We start from the raw sequence: 15,917 nt of genomic DNA, 5'->3' as shown, positions 1-15,917 counted from the left end.
CTGCAATAAAAGTGTCTTCATAAAATAACCAATGTGTCTTCCTGGTTACTACAAGAGACTTGTTCAGGCAAAACTTACTTGAAACGGAAATGCTACTTTGATTCTATTGTTTTAACTGCTTAGTAACTTGAGACATAATGTTACAAGCACAAGTGCTGTATGTTAAAATGCATTGGCAACATTTTTTCGGGAACATTTGAATTTGCCCACAAAGCATTGAGGAAATTAACAAGTGATTATTATGAATTATGCATAAGAAGAGAAATTATAACATTGTATTGTACAATCCATCGTGTGATTTTATATAGCCTACTCGTTTAAAATAGCTAATTCAATTTCATAACACACATTATGTAGTCATACAATAGGTTTGAGAAACAACTAAATTTTACATTTAAATGATATTCTACAATATTTTACATACAGAGAAGCTCTCAAACTGTACCCCAAAATTCATACATCAAGATGCATGACCTGTTCCTGTTGTGCCTGGTTTGGCACTAATGACAACAAATGACACTTGCTATTATGTACCCATGTCAGGTCCTAAAAGTTTTAATATGCAGATGTCCAAATGACCTTTGAGAGCTACAGAGATGGAGGAGAAGGTGAACTGATGCTTTTGTATAACATGAGAAGACTTGGAATAGGTATTGCTTTACAGAAGTTGGTGGTTTTGATGTCCTTTTTAGACTTGACAGCCTTTGGTCTCAATGAATGGAAGATGGGCAGCATGAACATCTGTATAAAAAAAATTTGTGTTCCACCGAAAAAAGTTAACCAGGTTTGGAACAACATAAAGTTAAGTAAATAATGACAGGTTTGTCAATTTTGTGCTAACTATAAGAACTAAAATAAATGAACAAAATTTTAGAACACAACCATATTTTAAATATAGATTTAGTTTATTGAGTCAACTGTATGTAACAGGCTTTTTTTTCCCAAAGCATGACCACTAAAAAACATAAGGATACAATAAACAATAAGGATAAAGATACAACAAGGCACAAAGGGGGTGTAAACTTAGTAAACTGTAAACAGCAGTAAGACCTAAAGATCAGACATAAGACAAACTTCACAAGCCAACAAACACCTGTGTACAAGAAGACTCGGTTCTGGAGTGTTATTTCTCATTAAGATATAAGCTCTGTCTCATGGGCATCATCTAATGGGCTTCACAATAATATTAGCCGAAATGTTGTTGTCAGTGACATCATTTAAAGAGAGTACAGAACAAACACTTTGCATGTGTGGATGTTTTTTTAGTCAGTCATCATGCCCTCTTTAATAAGGTTCAGCTCATAGCACTGGGTCTCGTAGCGGTAGGCCATGCGAATCTGAGCCACGTTGGTTTTGCGGATGTCGTTGCCCTCTGGACCGTCCTTCAAGTACTTGGCACCAAGGAAGTGAACCTTTTCCTGTTTGTGTGAGAAAAAGTTTATGTTGCAGTGTGATTATCAAAACTGAAAGGTATAAATTATTACTAGGCATCAAATTTCAACAAAAACATTCCTTAACCCTGGTGGTGACGACTACAGATGTGTAATATATATAACATATAATATATACATGTAAAATGTGTGAATAATTTGAATTATTAATTCCATATTATTAGATATAGAATCATTGTTTTGAAGTAAAAAAAAAAATCAGTGTTGTTAAAGGGGTCCTATTATGCACTTTTACATTTGTTTTCATGCTTGATTGTTAAAAAACACACATTATTTTTCACATTATCTGGCGCAAACACACCAATTTCAATGAAGTCCCTCCTTCTGAAATACAAAATGTGCTGTGATTGGTTAGCTGGCCCAGTGTGTTGTGATTGGCAGACTTAGCCCCGTGTTTGAGAAATGTCACGCTCCTTCATAATTCATAACATGCAGTTCAGTTAAATATTGAGGATAGCGTCAATTTCAAACCAATTTGAGCCCGCTTCAGACCCTGACAATGTTAACAAACAAGAGGATCGTGTAGAACGGATTTTTTGCAAGCACGAATTTCACAGTACCGGTACATTTCTGTGTGGTATGTTTTTTAAATTTTCTTATACATTAGAGATACGATGTTATCATTTAATTGTGATGTTTGTCTGAATACTGAGGTAATACAAACAGTAATCGATCACTAAACATGGTTAATTTTCCTATAAGGAGCGGTTAACTTACTTACAGAAGTGAGAGATTATGAAAGCAACAGAAAACAAGCTGTTCCCTGTAAAATGTGCAGTGCACAGATAAAAGCTGTGGTTATAATGTTCAGGAACAGTGTTTCAAATAAGTTTTAAGGAAGGTCACACTGTAGTTCTGGACACATTGTGGAAAAAAACAGTGTTTCTTTGACATATACTAGTGACAACACTGCCTTCTCTAATGCAGCTCAACCAGGCCTCGTCCCCTTTTTATGCGTATTCCGTGGGGGGGATTATTTAAATGAGGAACATTGTGACTTCATAAGATCCGGAAAAATCGCTTTGTAGTCCAAACGAGATGTGTTAGTCATGTGACCTCACCTCATCAGACAGGCCGCTCTGGAGGACACTGTTCCTGGAAATCTCGCACATGTCACAGGTGCTGAGCTTGAACACCTGGGCTGCAATGGCATACTCCTCCATCAGGGGCTCCTATTGATGCAGGCATTCAGATGAATTCAAACACATGATCAAATCAAAGGAAAGAGAGAGAGAAGATTTGCAGTTTGCACATATGGAAACCTTGGTGTAGTGGAACTGCATGGGGTCGTCGGTGGACAGGGAGACCATCAGTCCCTTCTGATGGAACTCCAGCAGAGGGTTCTTGTTGTACTCCAGGAACAGACTGTTGTTGCTGAGAGGAGACATAGCAATGGGAATCTGGGCCAGGTAATACAGGTACTGCAGGACTGGGCTCTGTGGAAAATGAGGAGACAGCGACTGTTGTGATTCTTTCGAAGACCGAGAGAGAGCATGAGGATAAGATGAAGTGTTAAGGTGAAGGATGCCCCCTAATGGTCAGGGTAAAGCGTGTATTAACCTTCTTGAGGTTGAGGCCGTGAGAGATGTTGTCCGCAGTCATAAAGCAGGCAAGCAGGTGAGTGACAGCTCCAGCCTCCCCACAGTGAGGTCTGAACTGGAATGTGTTCATACCTCTTTCCCTGGATGCCACAAAAACATAAGATACAGTTACTCTGGCCTATATAAACACACCTTTAATTTAAGTAATGCTTTTATTCAGCAAGTATGCATTAAAATAATCAAATGTGACTGTAAAGACTTCAAGTATGCTGTTCTTTCTTAACTTTCATTCATCAAAGAGTCCTTTTTGTTTCCACAAAAAATGTAAGTAGCTTAACTGTTTTCAACATTGATAATAAAATATTCTTGAGCAGCAAATCAGAAGACTAGAATGATTAATGAAGGATTGTGAAGACTGGAGTAATGATGCTGAAAATTCAGTTTTGCATCACAGGAATAAATTACATAAAAAAATACATTAACATAAAAAACAGTTATTATAAATTGTATTAGGCTAATATTTCACAATATTACTTTTATATTTATTGTATTTTTAAAATCTTGGTGGGCATAAGATACTTCTTTCAAAAACATATATAAATAAAAAGTAAATTATGATTTTTTTTTGCCAACTTTTTTGTGTCCAAAATGATAATTAGCTCAATTATTTTACTCTTTTTGACCTTTATTTATAAAGAGCTTCATACAATACAGATTGTTTCAAATAAATAATGATCAATGATGCAAACAGAAAGCAAACAAACAAAAAAAGCAGCTCTAAAAACTCAATAGTGTCATTCTTCAGTTGAAGTCAGTTCAGTGTTAATTCAGTTCAATAACTCTGTAAAGTTCATCATTTATGAATGAGTTCAATTCTATAAAGCATCACTGCAGGAATCAGTGATGTCATCATCTATTCTCATCAAATAGTGTCAGTGCAGTCAAATCAATAAATTGCTGAATATTAAAGGAGAACTCCGGTCAATTTTAACATTGAGCTCAATTTTTAGTAAATTTGGAGTGCTGTCAATACAGAGAACAACGACAAAAATCGGTGTTGCCTACACCGTGTTATCCTCTTTTTAAAATTTACACCCTATTGACTTGAATGGGGCAAGTTTTAAACCTGCTTTTATTTCTCTTATCATCCTTGATGTGTCATACAAGTGCCCAGCCATGTTGAGTGATTCCTTAAGAGTGAACACGAGTGAAGCTGACTGCAGTAGATGTGAAAGATATGAATAAAAATGATGTTATATCAGCCAGCGCAAATACCTGTATTTAGTTCCTGTTTTCGGTGGAAGTCCAAAGTAGTCGATTGTCGAGTTCACGCGCATAGGTTTAGTTACTATGATCACGCGCGTGAACTCGACAATCGACTACTTTGGACTTCCACCGAAAACAGGAACTAAATACAGGTATTTGCGCTGGCTGATATAACATCATTTTTATTCATATTTTTCACATCTACTGAAGTCAGATTCACTCGTGTTCACTCTTAAGGAATCACTTAACATGGCTGGGCACTTGTATGACACATCAAATATGTTAAGAGGATAAAAGCAGGTTTAAAACTTGCCCCATTCAAGTCAATAGGGTGCAAATTTAAAAAATAGGATAACACAGTGTAGGCAACACCGATTTTTGTCTTTGTTCTCTGTATTGACAGCACTCCAAATTTACTAAAAATTGAGCTCAATGTTAAAATTGACCGGAGTTCTCCTTTAAGTGTCCCCAAGTAAAAAATTAATAGCACACGTCTCCTTGCAAGCTGTACAACTTGAAGTATTATTCATGTCCATGGGACAAACAGTGTGGGATGTATTATAGACCTTATTCAAAGCAGAGCTGTGACAGGTATGAAAGTGAGGCTGTGAGGGATAGACTTGCTGTGTTTTCAATGGCATCTGCTGTAAAAAGCTGTATACAGCTCCTAGGTCACTTATAATTTGCCACAGCTCATATTGTTGGGAGGTTTTTGTCTACTTAAATTTCTACACACACAGCCTACGACGTAGCTACAGCATGAGTTCGATGCAGAAGTATAAATTGGGCTGGATTTAAAAATCAAAGATGGCGCAGCTGTGAAATAAGGTCTATACACCAAAGTTTAAGTATTTAGGGTCAGGGATTGAAACAAACCCCTAACTTCAATTAAGCAATCATAATAGTATCAAGTACAACAATGATCTAGTCTATAAATGTCCTATAGCTAGTTTTTTTCTTTTTGTGTTATTGAGATACTCACTTGCGCAGCTGGTTGAGTCGGGCGATGTTTGCATACATGTAGTAAATCCAGTAAGTGTATGAGGGGCTCTTCACAATGTCCCACTCCTCAGGCTTGGGGCTCTTTGTGGAGAACATGTGACCGCTGTGTTTGGATTCATCATCCACACTGTCAAAGCCTGTCACCTGCAGAGGGACAAAACACAGGGATGGAGGGGTTAACAGACTACAGTAATATTGTGAAATATTATTACAATTTAAAATGATTGTTCTGTTTTATAGTATTTTAAAATGAATTTATTCCAGTAATGGCTGAGCTAAATTCTCCAGTCTTCAATGTCACATGATCCTTCAGAAATCATTCTAATATAATGATTTGCAGACGTGGGTAAAGTAAACAAAATCTTATAGAAATAATTACTCAAGTAGAAGTAAAATTAATAAATGTTATTAATTACCTGAGTAAGTGTAAACAAGTATCCAATGAAAAGACTACTCAAGTATTGAGCTATAGTTACTTCGGATCTGATTCAGAACAAGCAAGATGATGCTGGAGTCAATAAAGCATGCATTACAATTTTCTGCTCAAGAAACATTTATTATTATAGTCAATGTTAAAAACAGTTGTGTTGCTTGATGTGAAAACCATGATGCAATTAAAAAATAAAATAAAACTATGAATAGTTCAAAAGAACAGCATTTATTTCAAATAGAAATCTTCCGTAAAATTATAAATTTATTTTATATGTATTTTTTCCCTTTCGATCAATTCAATGTGTCGTTGCTGAATTAAGTATTACTGACCCCACACTTTTGAAAATGACTAGGACACTGTATTACTGAGATAGAACTTGTCTCTTTGCAAATGTATTCACCAATATTATATTTTCCAAATTCACTCACATGCTTCAAGAAGACACTAAGCTCTGGGTTGGAGTTCGGGTCAATGGTGGCCTGGAAGACAGGTAGGAAGATGTTTTCCAGCATCTTTCCAAAGTGTGGCACAAAGTTCTTGGCTCTGAAAATGTCACTACAGGGAGAAATAAAAGACATACTGTTAGTACAGTTTTCACAAAGAGACTAAAGTGCGAGAAGTGAAACAGATTCACGTACTAGATTCTGGGCACTTGAATCATCCACTTGAGGTGAGGAGAAAAGACCCTGTGCTTGTTGAACCAGCTGGAAAGCTTAGTCCACTCATTAGGGTTGCAGCCATAGATGGACAGACGGGGCTCTGCGTACTGGTATCTGGCATCCTCCAGGTCACTGGCGACTTCCTGTGAGATTACAGAGATTATGGCTGATTTGATTGGTTTCCAGGTGAAGTGTAAATGACTAATGCCATGGTTCACCCAAGTCTTACCTTGATAATGGTGGCAAAATACTCTCCAGATATGTGGTTCTCAGTCTTCATATAAAGATCACGCAGCTCACTGGCCCCCACAGGGTTGTACTTGGCATTGAATTTATCAAAACGCTGGAAGGTTTGTCTGCCCTGCATGAGTCGAGCAAGGAATAACTGTAAATAACTTTGCAGTCATCACAAACAACAGTTTTCGTGAGCAGTTAGGAGTGCTAAAAATACTGTCATAACAGCTGAGGATACACCGGGTAGATTTTGTATCCCATGTAATGGTCTAAAAATACAGCACATGACAACTGCATAATGAGCTGCATAGTGCTGTAAGGATGTTTTGACATCTTGTTTTTTTTAGTCCTGAACATCTGCTGATTCTCTATACATATTCTTCCCAAGTTTGGGTAAGCAGGCACGGAAGGATTTGTATGATGTTGTGTGATACGTACAGCATGCACATCCAGGGAATCTACAGTCAGGTCATAGGGGTGCAGGTTAAGAGATGCAAAAAGTTCCTTCATGGTCACTTCCTTGCCCTTCAAAACAGCAACCACCCGATCTCCATCCACACGGTAGGACCTCTTGATGAAGCGGAGGAGATGCTTCTGGTTCATGCAGGCGGCAGCGTGGATGTGAGTATCAACCTACACCAGCGAGAAGGGAACAACAACATAACTGTAATAACTTTTATTTTTTTTATGTATAAATTACATTTGGCTGTTTTGAGTCATACCTTTCTACAGTTGTAAAAGTCTCTGTGGGGATTTTTCTTCAGCTCTTTCATTTCCTCCATCTCATTTAACATCTCATGTACATTGAATTTTGACATGAGGAACTTCAGACGCCGATGAGCGTATGTCTTTCTGAGGGACAAAACACAAGCATCCATTTAGAAAAAAAAAAAACATCATTCTTATACTTTATAGACTTTTATATTTTTATTTTTTAATCAGCTAGCATGCATTAAATTGATCAAAAGTGACAATAAAGACTTTTACATTGTTACAAAATAAATATATTTCAAATGATGATTCTTTAAATTATAAGAAATTACAATTTAATTTTATATAAAATAAATACATTTAATTCATAATAAAATATTTCTTTAGCAGCAAATCAGCATATTAGAATGATTTCTGAAGGATCATGTGACACTGAAAATTCAGCTTTGATCACAGGAATACAGTGCATTTTACAATAAATCAAAATAGTTATTTTAAATAATAACATTTTACTGGTTTTTACTGTAATTTTGATCAAATAACTCCAGCCTTGGTGAGCATGAGACTTTTTTCAAAAACATTTAAAAAATCTTACTGACCCCAAAGTTTTGAACAGTGCTGTATATCATAAACAAATAATGAAATATGTAACACTGATTTAAACTATTTCATCACATTCAATTCTTAGTGTTTTTTCCCTATCCTGAAATGGAAAATGAGAGAATACAGACAACTAGAGATTATTGAAGCATCATGCAGGAGTTTCGTGCACGCACGTTGGGCCCAGAGAAATCAAGGTGATGAGGAAGTTCATGTCATCGAGGAAAGTGGCAAGTTCTGGACCGGGGTGGTTCAGAGGCTGGTGTTTATCAGCAGATGCTGCATCTTTGTAGACAAAGATAACACCGTCCTTCATGCGAGCAACGTAGCCGAGGTTAGGTGGGAAGTCCTTAGTGCAGAAAGGATCATCACCAGCCATAGGAGGAGTGCTAAAGACTGCAACACAACAGAGACTGTTATCATTATGTATCATTATATTATGTTTGTTTCCGAGGATTAAAATCAGTTAATTCCTTGATTTACTACCGTTTTAACATGTTAAATGAATTTGCCCTGTTTTGATCCGTTTTCCTGGGAAATCGATTTATTTAGTAGATAAAAAATTACCCGTATCAACATTGATTGACATGGCAATAAAATTTCTATCACATTATTTTGACAGTTAATGTTTTGGGTAAGTTTTTCTTGGAGTGGGCGGGTTTAGCTGAGCATTTGGGCTGGAAATCGTTGACACAATCTGGCAACACTGTTCAGAAACCCTTCACCTTCCCCAGCTCCACCTGTATAGATCTGCTACGGGGTGATTGTACAGCAGCAGTGTGTCTTGCTTCCTCACAGCAGTGTGTCATGTGTGTATTGGCAGTGGCAAGTTCCGTACTTGCTCAACGGCAGCGTAGCAGATTTATTCTGGCAAGACCAAACACATTGTCATATTCATTACAATGCCAAACTCTCAGAGAGTTGTCATGTCAGAACTAATATAAGTGTTTCTCAGCGTGAGGACGGGACAACCTGTCTCTCACATGAGATTACAGCAATAGCAAATCACATCAATCCAACCAATTCCCAATGGACAAAATCAAGTCCCACCCAACATTTTTTCTTGTTCGAGAAGCAGTTTCGCTCGGATATATGTCAGTATAGGAAAGAAAAGACTATCGCAACCTCTGTTTCATGCCGACTTTAACAAATGGAACCTTATTGTAACTTATTTTTTATCATAGTATTCTACAGTTATTACCTGGATGCACCTGATCTTCTGGTTTCCACTGCTCTCCTTCAATTTTGCGTAAGAACTGAGATGGAGTGGTAGGGAATCTCTGGAAAGCTAGCTTCATGTACTTCTCTCTGATGGCCAGGGCACGGTACAAACCCTTACAGGACACCTCAAAGTCGTCCATGGTGACCTGCAGTACAGTTTGGATTGTGTGAAACGCCAAGTGCTTGCCCTGAATGTTATGTTTGAAATGCCATATTTTTTATATGAAAAAGCGATAAGTTAACATACAAGCAAATGTATTATGAACAGTCATAGAACGCATTACAGTGACTGAGTGAAACTATATTTAAAAGCGATCATGTCACTGATGTAATGCCAGGGCAGTTAAGTTTGATTCTTAGAAAAGAGTAGGCAAGAACTGATGACTACAGGTGAAAATGAATTCCTTAACTCGAACTCTCTTAAAACCCCCTTCTAAATGTCAGATATAGATTTCAGAAACCAAATCCAGGGCTGGGCTCCACCTGCTTAGATCGAGAGACCCCTTGGCTGATCTATTTCTGCTGGTCTTGGTAAAGGGCGATATATAAATCAAAACTTACATAACATGGGAATATCCCAGTCAGTTCCTGGAAGTAACAGGAAGTTATAAATTGGAACATACCCCAGCAGCATAGTCACCAGTGATGGACACTCTCTGAAAATGAGGCACTTCCAAGTAGGTTGGTTGATCCTCTAGCTCATCATGGTGAGTGCGGCTGAGATGCTTCTTACTGTGTGGAGATTGGTTAAAGATGAGGTTGGTTAGTTTTGAAGAAACTTTGTACCAAATAGTTAAAGACTGAATCCACCAATGATTTTTGCAGGAAATACTACAAGAAAAAAATACTTAAAAAAATAATAATTTTATATAATGAATGTTTCCATAGCGTTTTCCAACAAAGATTTCAGTAACCTCAAAATTCTGTTAAAGCTTTAATTAAAGACGCTTGCAAAATTAAGTCGCGTATGCCGCGTTTTCATGTGGCTTGAGACAACCATAATGCTTGCATTTCGAGCGCTGTCGGATCAGTAAACAAATTTTAAACAGTCGACAGCTTAAGGCTGATTTATACTTCTGCGTCGAACCTACGCCAAATGCTACATGTCGGTTTTCATTTATACTTCTGCGTCGACACGCAATTACACATGCAGACCGCTAGTAGGTAGTGTTCATAGGCTACACGTGCTACACACAGCCTATGTCGTAACTATGGCGTAAAATGTAACAAATTCTACGCATGCCGCAAGCGCTGTGATTGGTCTGTTAGAACCCCTCCCCCTCAGGTAAAAAAAAAATAGCGTTGCATTTCCTCATATCCATTTCCGCTTGCGGACTACAAATGATCTGTTCTTCGGTATTAAACAACTCAAGCTGCAACAAAAGTTGCTATTTGCCTCCATCACTGCTGCTGCTTCTCCAACAATGTAGGCCTACAATTTGCTTCTTCAGCTTTTGCCTTGATACTGGGTTACACATCAACTATCGTGCCTTCTAGACAAGGATGCAGAAGTATTAACGAAAACTGACACGTAGCCTAGAGCGTAGGTCCGACGCAGAAGTAAATCAGCCTAGTTACTGTTTAAGATTTGCCAAACCCAAAAGACAATAACAACAACCTATGGAAATAACCTTTAAAATAACATTTAAGAAATGGCTTACAATCAAGTAAATAAATAGTGCTTCTGACAAATATGTATGATGTACACTCAGTTACATGAGAATAAGTTTATTCTACTGAAAAGCCCCCCTCCCCTCTTCACGGTGGTGGTGGTGGTGAGGCGGCCATGTTGAGACCACATGTAGCCTAAATATTATAGATGGCATACTTTTTTTTTCTTCTTTTTTTGCAATTGCAAATGAGACTTAAGAGATAGACATGTTCAATGAGATGTATAATTTTCTAAATGCATGTCTATGTTTCATTCCAGATTTTCTCCTATGTTTAATAAAATAAAATAAAAACATTTTTCATCTTGTCAAAATGTTTGATCTTGAAAAACAGTTGACTTTTCTCCTTGGTGATGTATGCAGGACTTCTCCAATCACTAACGCTTAAACCTTGCCACTGCAAGCTCGTGTTCATCTGCCTCCACTGCAGTTGATCTCAATATCAACAACAACCAATGCATAGAACCAAGTCACCAGACTATATTTGCTATGTAATATGAATATGTAACTCATTTAAAAAAGGAGTTATATAATTGCACTGACCGCTTCTCTAAGTCATCATCCTCGGATACATGATAGGCCTGCTCCTGGTTGAGGATAGGACAATCGTCAGCCACATCAAACAGGGAGATCTCCTCACGGACGTCTTCATCTTTGGTTTCCGATGCAAAAACACGCTCTGCGATCGCACGCTGACGATCATCCGTTTCTGGTAGAAAACAAGAAGCAGCACCACATTGGTTTTCATGTAAAATTATTATTTAAGGAGATGGCGGTCTACCATTATAAAAAATAAAATGAAATAAAAGATAGAGAGAGAGAGAGGGAGCGAGAGTGTATTGACTAAAAAGCCCCAAAGCGGTTAAAATGCATCAAGTGAGATGTTATGGTCTTCTTGACATAACTTAAGCATACAAATAGCTCATTTTTATGGTAGCCTAAATGCCATAAAGGGCAAAATAAGTGAACAACCAACTTGTATATAGCCTAAAGCATCTGACTGGTTGTCCTTTAGATAATTTTAACTATAAGAATATCAACTTTTGTTGAACTTTCAAACCAGAGCATGCTTTTGGCACAAACATTTTTTCAGAATGATTCAACTACTGAGACACCGTGATCGCTAGCAGTGAATGAGCAAAATCTCCCATGCAGAGATAAACAAAACTATATGACAAATTCATTGAGCCAATACACAATTCAGCAGAACCCAAATCATAACTTAGAAACGTCTAATTAAAAACAGACAAGAAAATATGAGGCCTTCATCCCAAAAGCTTTTAATAATCACATTAAACATGCGCAGAAATCACCAGTCTAAGCCAGAAGTACACAATTTAGTCAGTTGTTTGCTTATGAACTACAATGAGGTGCAAATTCTTTTCAGCTGTATACACATTTTAATTACAAATTATATTATAAATAGCTTTATGCTCTGACACTTGAGCAAGAAAATCTGCCCATCTGCACAAAAGTTAACATCAGTGTTGCAAATTGAAATATTTCTTATTTGTTTTAATTTACATTATAGCATTACGTTTTAAATGTTACTAAAACAAAACAGGGTTACACTTTATGTTCAGGCGTCCAAGTTACAGTGCAAAATAATACATTTAAATAATGACTAACAATATTGAACTACATGTAGTTATAGAGTTTGGGTTAGTTGCATGTAATTATGCACAATTTATTACTATAACTGTAACGTGTAACAAGGACTCTATAAAATAAAGTGTTACCCAAAATAGATTTAAATTACATTATGAATGCCAGATTTTCAATATAGTCTCAGATTTTGTACCCCAATGTATATTTTCACCTAAACAAACAAGTGAATAAAATATACAGATGGATGTTTTGCCATTTTGTTGCACTGCAGCAGTTTTAACATGTTGATCTCGGACGTGTTCCTTTATACTTACTCCCTGCTGATTATTCATTCCCCCAGAATGGGTGAGGAAGATCCAAAACATTGGAAAGAAAAAGGAGGTTATAGGTTAGACTGAGTTAGTAAGCAACACATTGGAACTGTCATTTTATTCACATTTGAGGGATCACACATGCCACCCCAATAACAAATAATTCGGTAGTAGTAAATACAATCTCTCTGTATTACAGGCAACCGAATTTTACAACATGTCAACATGAACCGTTGTATATATAAATCGCAGTGACTGATGGGGTAGAGTGAAAAAAAACTTTGAGTCATGCTCATTGTCACATCACTATGACTTTTTTCACAATCCCAAACAGTGTATCACTATTGTTCTCCTCACATAGAGGCAAAATTTTATTTGTTATTGTTCACTTTCCATGATCATACTTTTTTTTTAACTGGTTTAATTCAAATTACAATTTCAATACCTGTTTCATCTCAAATTTAATAACTAAAGCTCAGCTAGAAGCCCCAAGCACTCACACCATTGGCCCAGGCCACAATCCACAAAGGTTGCGTCCGAAATCGTATACTCTCTTAAGTTGGTACTTAATTGTTTTTTTAAAGATTTATTTTTGGCGTTTTTGCCTTTTATTAGAATAGGACAGTAGCTAGACAGGAAGTGAGGTGTGAGACAGGGGGGATGGGCTCAGGAAAGGCCCACGAGCCAGGAACTCGGGTTGCCCGAATCACAACGACGCTACATGTTGGCACGAGGCTATCGGTGCCGACTAGTTGGTACTTATTTTGAATAAATAATTACTTTGTGACCATTGAAAGGTATGTTGTAGTATGAATATAATCTGGATCACCATTTTGTCATTATCACGTGGCTTACCAGTGTCAGTTGCGTCACTTCACTGTTATTCACAAATCCTCTCCCATGGCCTTATGGGAAAGTGTCCATCATATGCTCACTTCAGAATCTCGCTGGAAGTAGTAGGTCATCTTGGTACTTTTAGCCTACTTTTTTATGAGTACTGAGAATTTTTGTCACATATGGTTTCCCCCTAATATAGAAGCATGTGATTTTGGATGCAGCCAATGTCAATGTCATGGATCGTGAACACTAAACAAATAAATATCTTATTTGTACTAAATAATATTCAACATCCCCTAATTCACATTCAGCACTCTAAAACTTTCTTTAAAAAAAAAAATCACACGGCTTGTATCCACCTGGAGTTTCATGGCAAATCCCTTGGTTTTGAGATTCCCATATCTACCAGGTCATGCTCACCCCTCTTTCCAAACACACACATAATCATCCGCCTATGATTCCTTCCAATACTTACGCTTCACCTCCGCTGGGTTAGTAACATGTACCCATCAGATTTTGGACAGGATTCATGTGAGAGGGGCAAACGAGAGTTACGGTCACTCACAAGGACAATAACACACATTGACCACAACATAACAGTAAGTCATCACATGAAGACAGGAAGAGGATTTTTACTCTGAAATATTTGAATACATCACTGAACTGAATAGCAAAAGGTTTCAGAAACACCCCCTATCCACCATTGATCAGGCAAACAGATAGTCCTGCCAAAAATCACACCAACTACAAATGACTTTCTCACGTCCAGCTTAATATGCAGAGACATAAGTATTTTAATATCAGAAACAATGTTTAACAGAGTATTAATGTATTTTACTTGGGTGTGAACTCATTAACCGAGTGTTATAACAGCCTTCTCAATAACTCTCTCTCTGGCCTTCCCTGCTGCCTCGAAATGATAGTGTTTCTATTTTTAAACTTGGTGATATCAGTGACTGATATCCTATAACAGTCCAATTCAAATTCAGATTATTCTTAGCTTGCACATGGAAAGCAGCATGTCTAGAAATGTAATTCTCAAATCAGCCCAATATCTTACTGAGAAGAAAAGAATCAGTAATATCCCATATAATCAGTGCACATACGTATAAGTTTAAATACACCTTGCAGAATCTGTTTTCAATGAAATAATTTGAACAAAATAAGAGTAATCATAAAAACATGCTATTTTTATAATACCTATTTAGTTACAATGATTAACGTTTTGCAGATTCTGCCAGGTGTATGAAACCGTATGAGCACAACTGAACTCGCCAAGACCCATTGGTCAAACATTTATGATGTAAAAATAAATTTCAGGTGAGTGATGGCGAGTCGAGCATCAGCATGACACTTGAGCCACTAGAATCCGCTGACTAGCAAAAGGTTATCCTGCATTTTTTAAGCAAGCCTCCATGTGTTTTTACTAGTAAGTCATAACTCATAAGCGTTCGCAACCTCGTTAATGGAGTCAGATCTTCCACATTGCCACAGCTGCAAAAAAAATAAAAAATCAGTGAGAACTCCTGCATGCATACACAAGACAGCCTATCTGACATCATTTTCAAGAGCGCATATAGATTGCACTTCAGTCTATATCTAAACGTGTGGATCAATCCATCTCAGGTGTTAATGAGGCAGTTTCAAACACTAACACCTCTATTTTCATTCTGCTTCTATTTATTAAAATGTCAGGGGTGTTGACACAGTTGAAGTATGCAATGCCTGACGGTTGCTCTAGACTTTGAATTAAAGTTCCTAAAAAAACTCTTATATACCACCACTGCCTGATAAAAAACAAATGCAGTTCTTGCCTACTGTAGTACAAGTTTGTTGTACAAACTATTTGTTGTAAAGACTTATAGGCAAAAATAACTATTCGGACCCTCCCATTCCTGAATTACAGTTTCCGCAAGAGACCATAGTGGTGTCCAAACTTTTGCAGCATTTTAATATTCTTCAATTAACTTTGCACACACATCTATTAAGCAATTATTAGCTCATTTGGAGGTTTTCTGTGATGTAAAACAAATTTCATAGATGAATGCAATGTTAAAACCAAATCTTCTCTTTGTGTGTTGGATTCAGGTGGTGAATGGACACTCACCGGACACAGCGAATTTGGACATGTTGGCTTTTGGTTTCTGACACTATCACTCTTCCTGCAGAAAGCTGGTCGGTCCGACACTGCTCCTCGGTAGCGGGGAAGTGTGCAGTTGGACACTGCAACAGTGCAATATTAAGCAGCGGTTGCCCAGTGTAACCAGAGCCGTGTACCCGCACTGGATACGAGGGGCGCTCCAGGTTCTGTGTTCAACTCTATTTTAAGTTTTAACAGACAGACAGATTCAAGTGACAAGCTCACATGGAAAA

At 37.4% G+C, this 15,917-nt stretch overlaps 1 protein-coding gene across 1 annotated transcript; it reads right to left on the bottom strand.

Moving 5' to 3' along the window:
- Nucleotides 1-886: 886 nt before the first annotated feature.
- Nucleotides 887-15,806, bottom strand: ampd1 (adenosine monophosphate deaminase 1 (isoform M)). The gene is made up of 15 exons (XM_079637182.1): nt 15,652-15,806; nt 11,332-11,497; nt 9,742-9,850; nt 9,099-9,264; nt 8,074-8,293; nt 7,309-7,438; nt 7,025-7,219; nt 6,582-6,713; nt 6,332-6,495; nt 6,122-6,248; nt 5,241-5,404; nt 3,012-3,132; nt 2,714-2,887; nt 2,513-2,623; nt 887-1,418 (listed from the first exon to the last, which is right to left on the bottom strand). The coding sequence occupies exons 1-15, from the start codon at nt 15,671-15,673 to the stop codon at nt 1,263-1,265; spliced, it is 2,157 nt and encodes a 718-aa protein (XP_079493308.1). The 5' UTR covers nt 15,674-15,806; the 3' UTR covers nt 887-1,262.
- Nucleotides 15,807-15,917: the final 111 nt, after the last annotated feature.

The sequence above is a fragment of the Phoxinus phoxinus genome, assembly GCF_949152265.1.
Source record: "Phoxinus phoxinus genome assembly, chromosome: 15".
NCBI classification, from domain to species: Eukaryota; Metazoa; Chordata; class Actinopteri; order Cypriniformes; family Leuciscidae; genus Phoxinus; species Phoxinus phoxinus.
Note: the sequence above shows the minus strand (reverse complement) of the source record. Positions and strands in the feature narration are given on the sequence as shown.

What these genes read in the sequence shown, in the direction of transcription:
- ampd1 (XM_079637182.1), bottom strand. Translation starts at nt 15,673, where the DNA reads ATGTCCAAATTCGCTGTGTCCG. An exon ending in GTCCAAATTCGCTGTGTCCG is followed by an intron (nt 11,498 to 15,651) that starts GTGAGTGTCCAT and finishes GTTTTCTACCAG; the next exon opens with AAACGGATGATCGTCAGCGT. An exon ending in TTGATTTCTCTGGGCCCAAC is followed by an intron (nt 7,439 to 8,073) that starts GTGCGTGCACGA and finishes TTTGTCCCTCAG; the next exon opens with AAAGACATACGCTCATCGGC.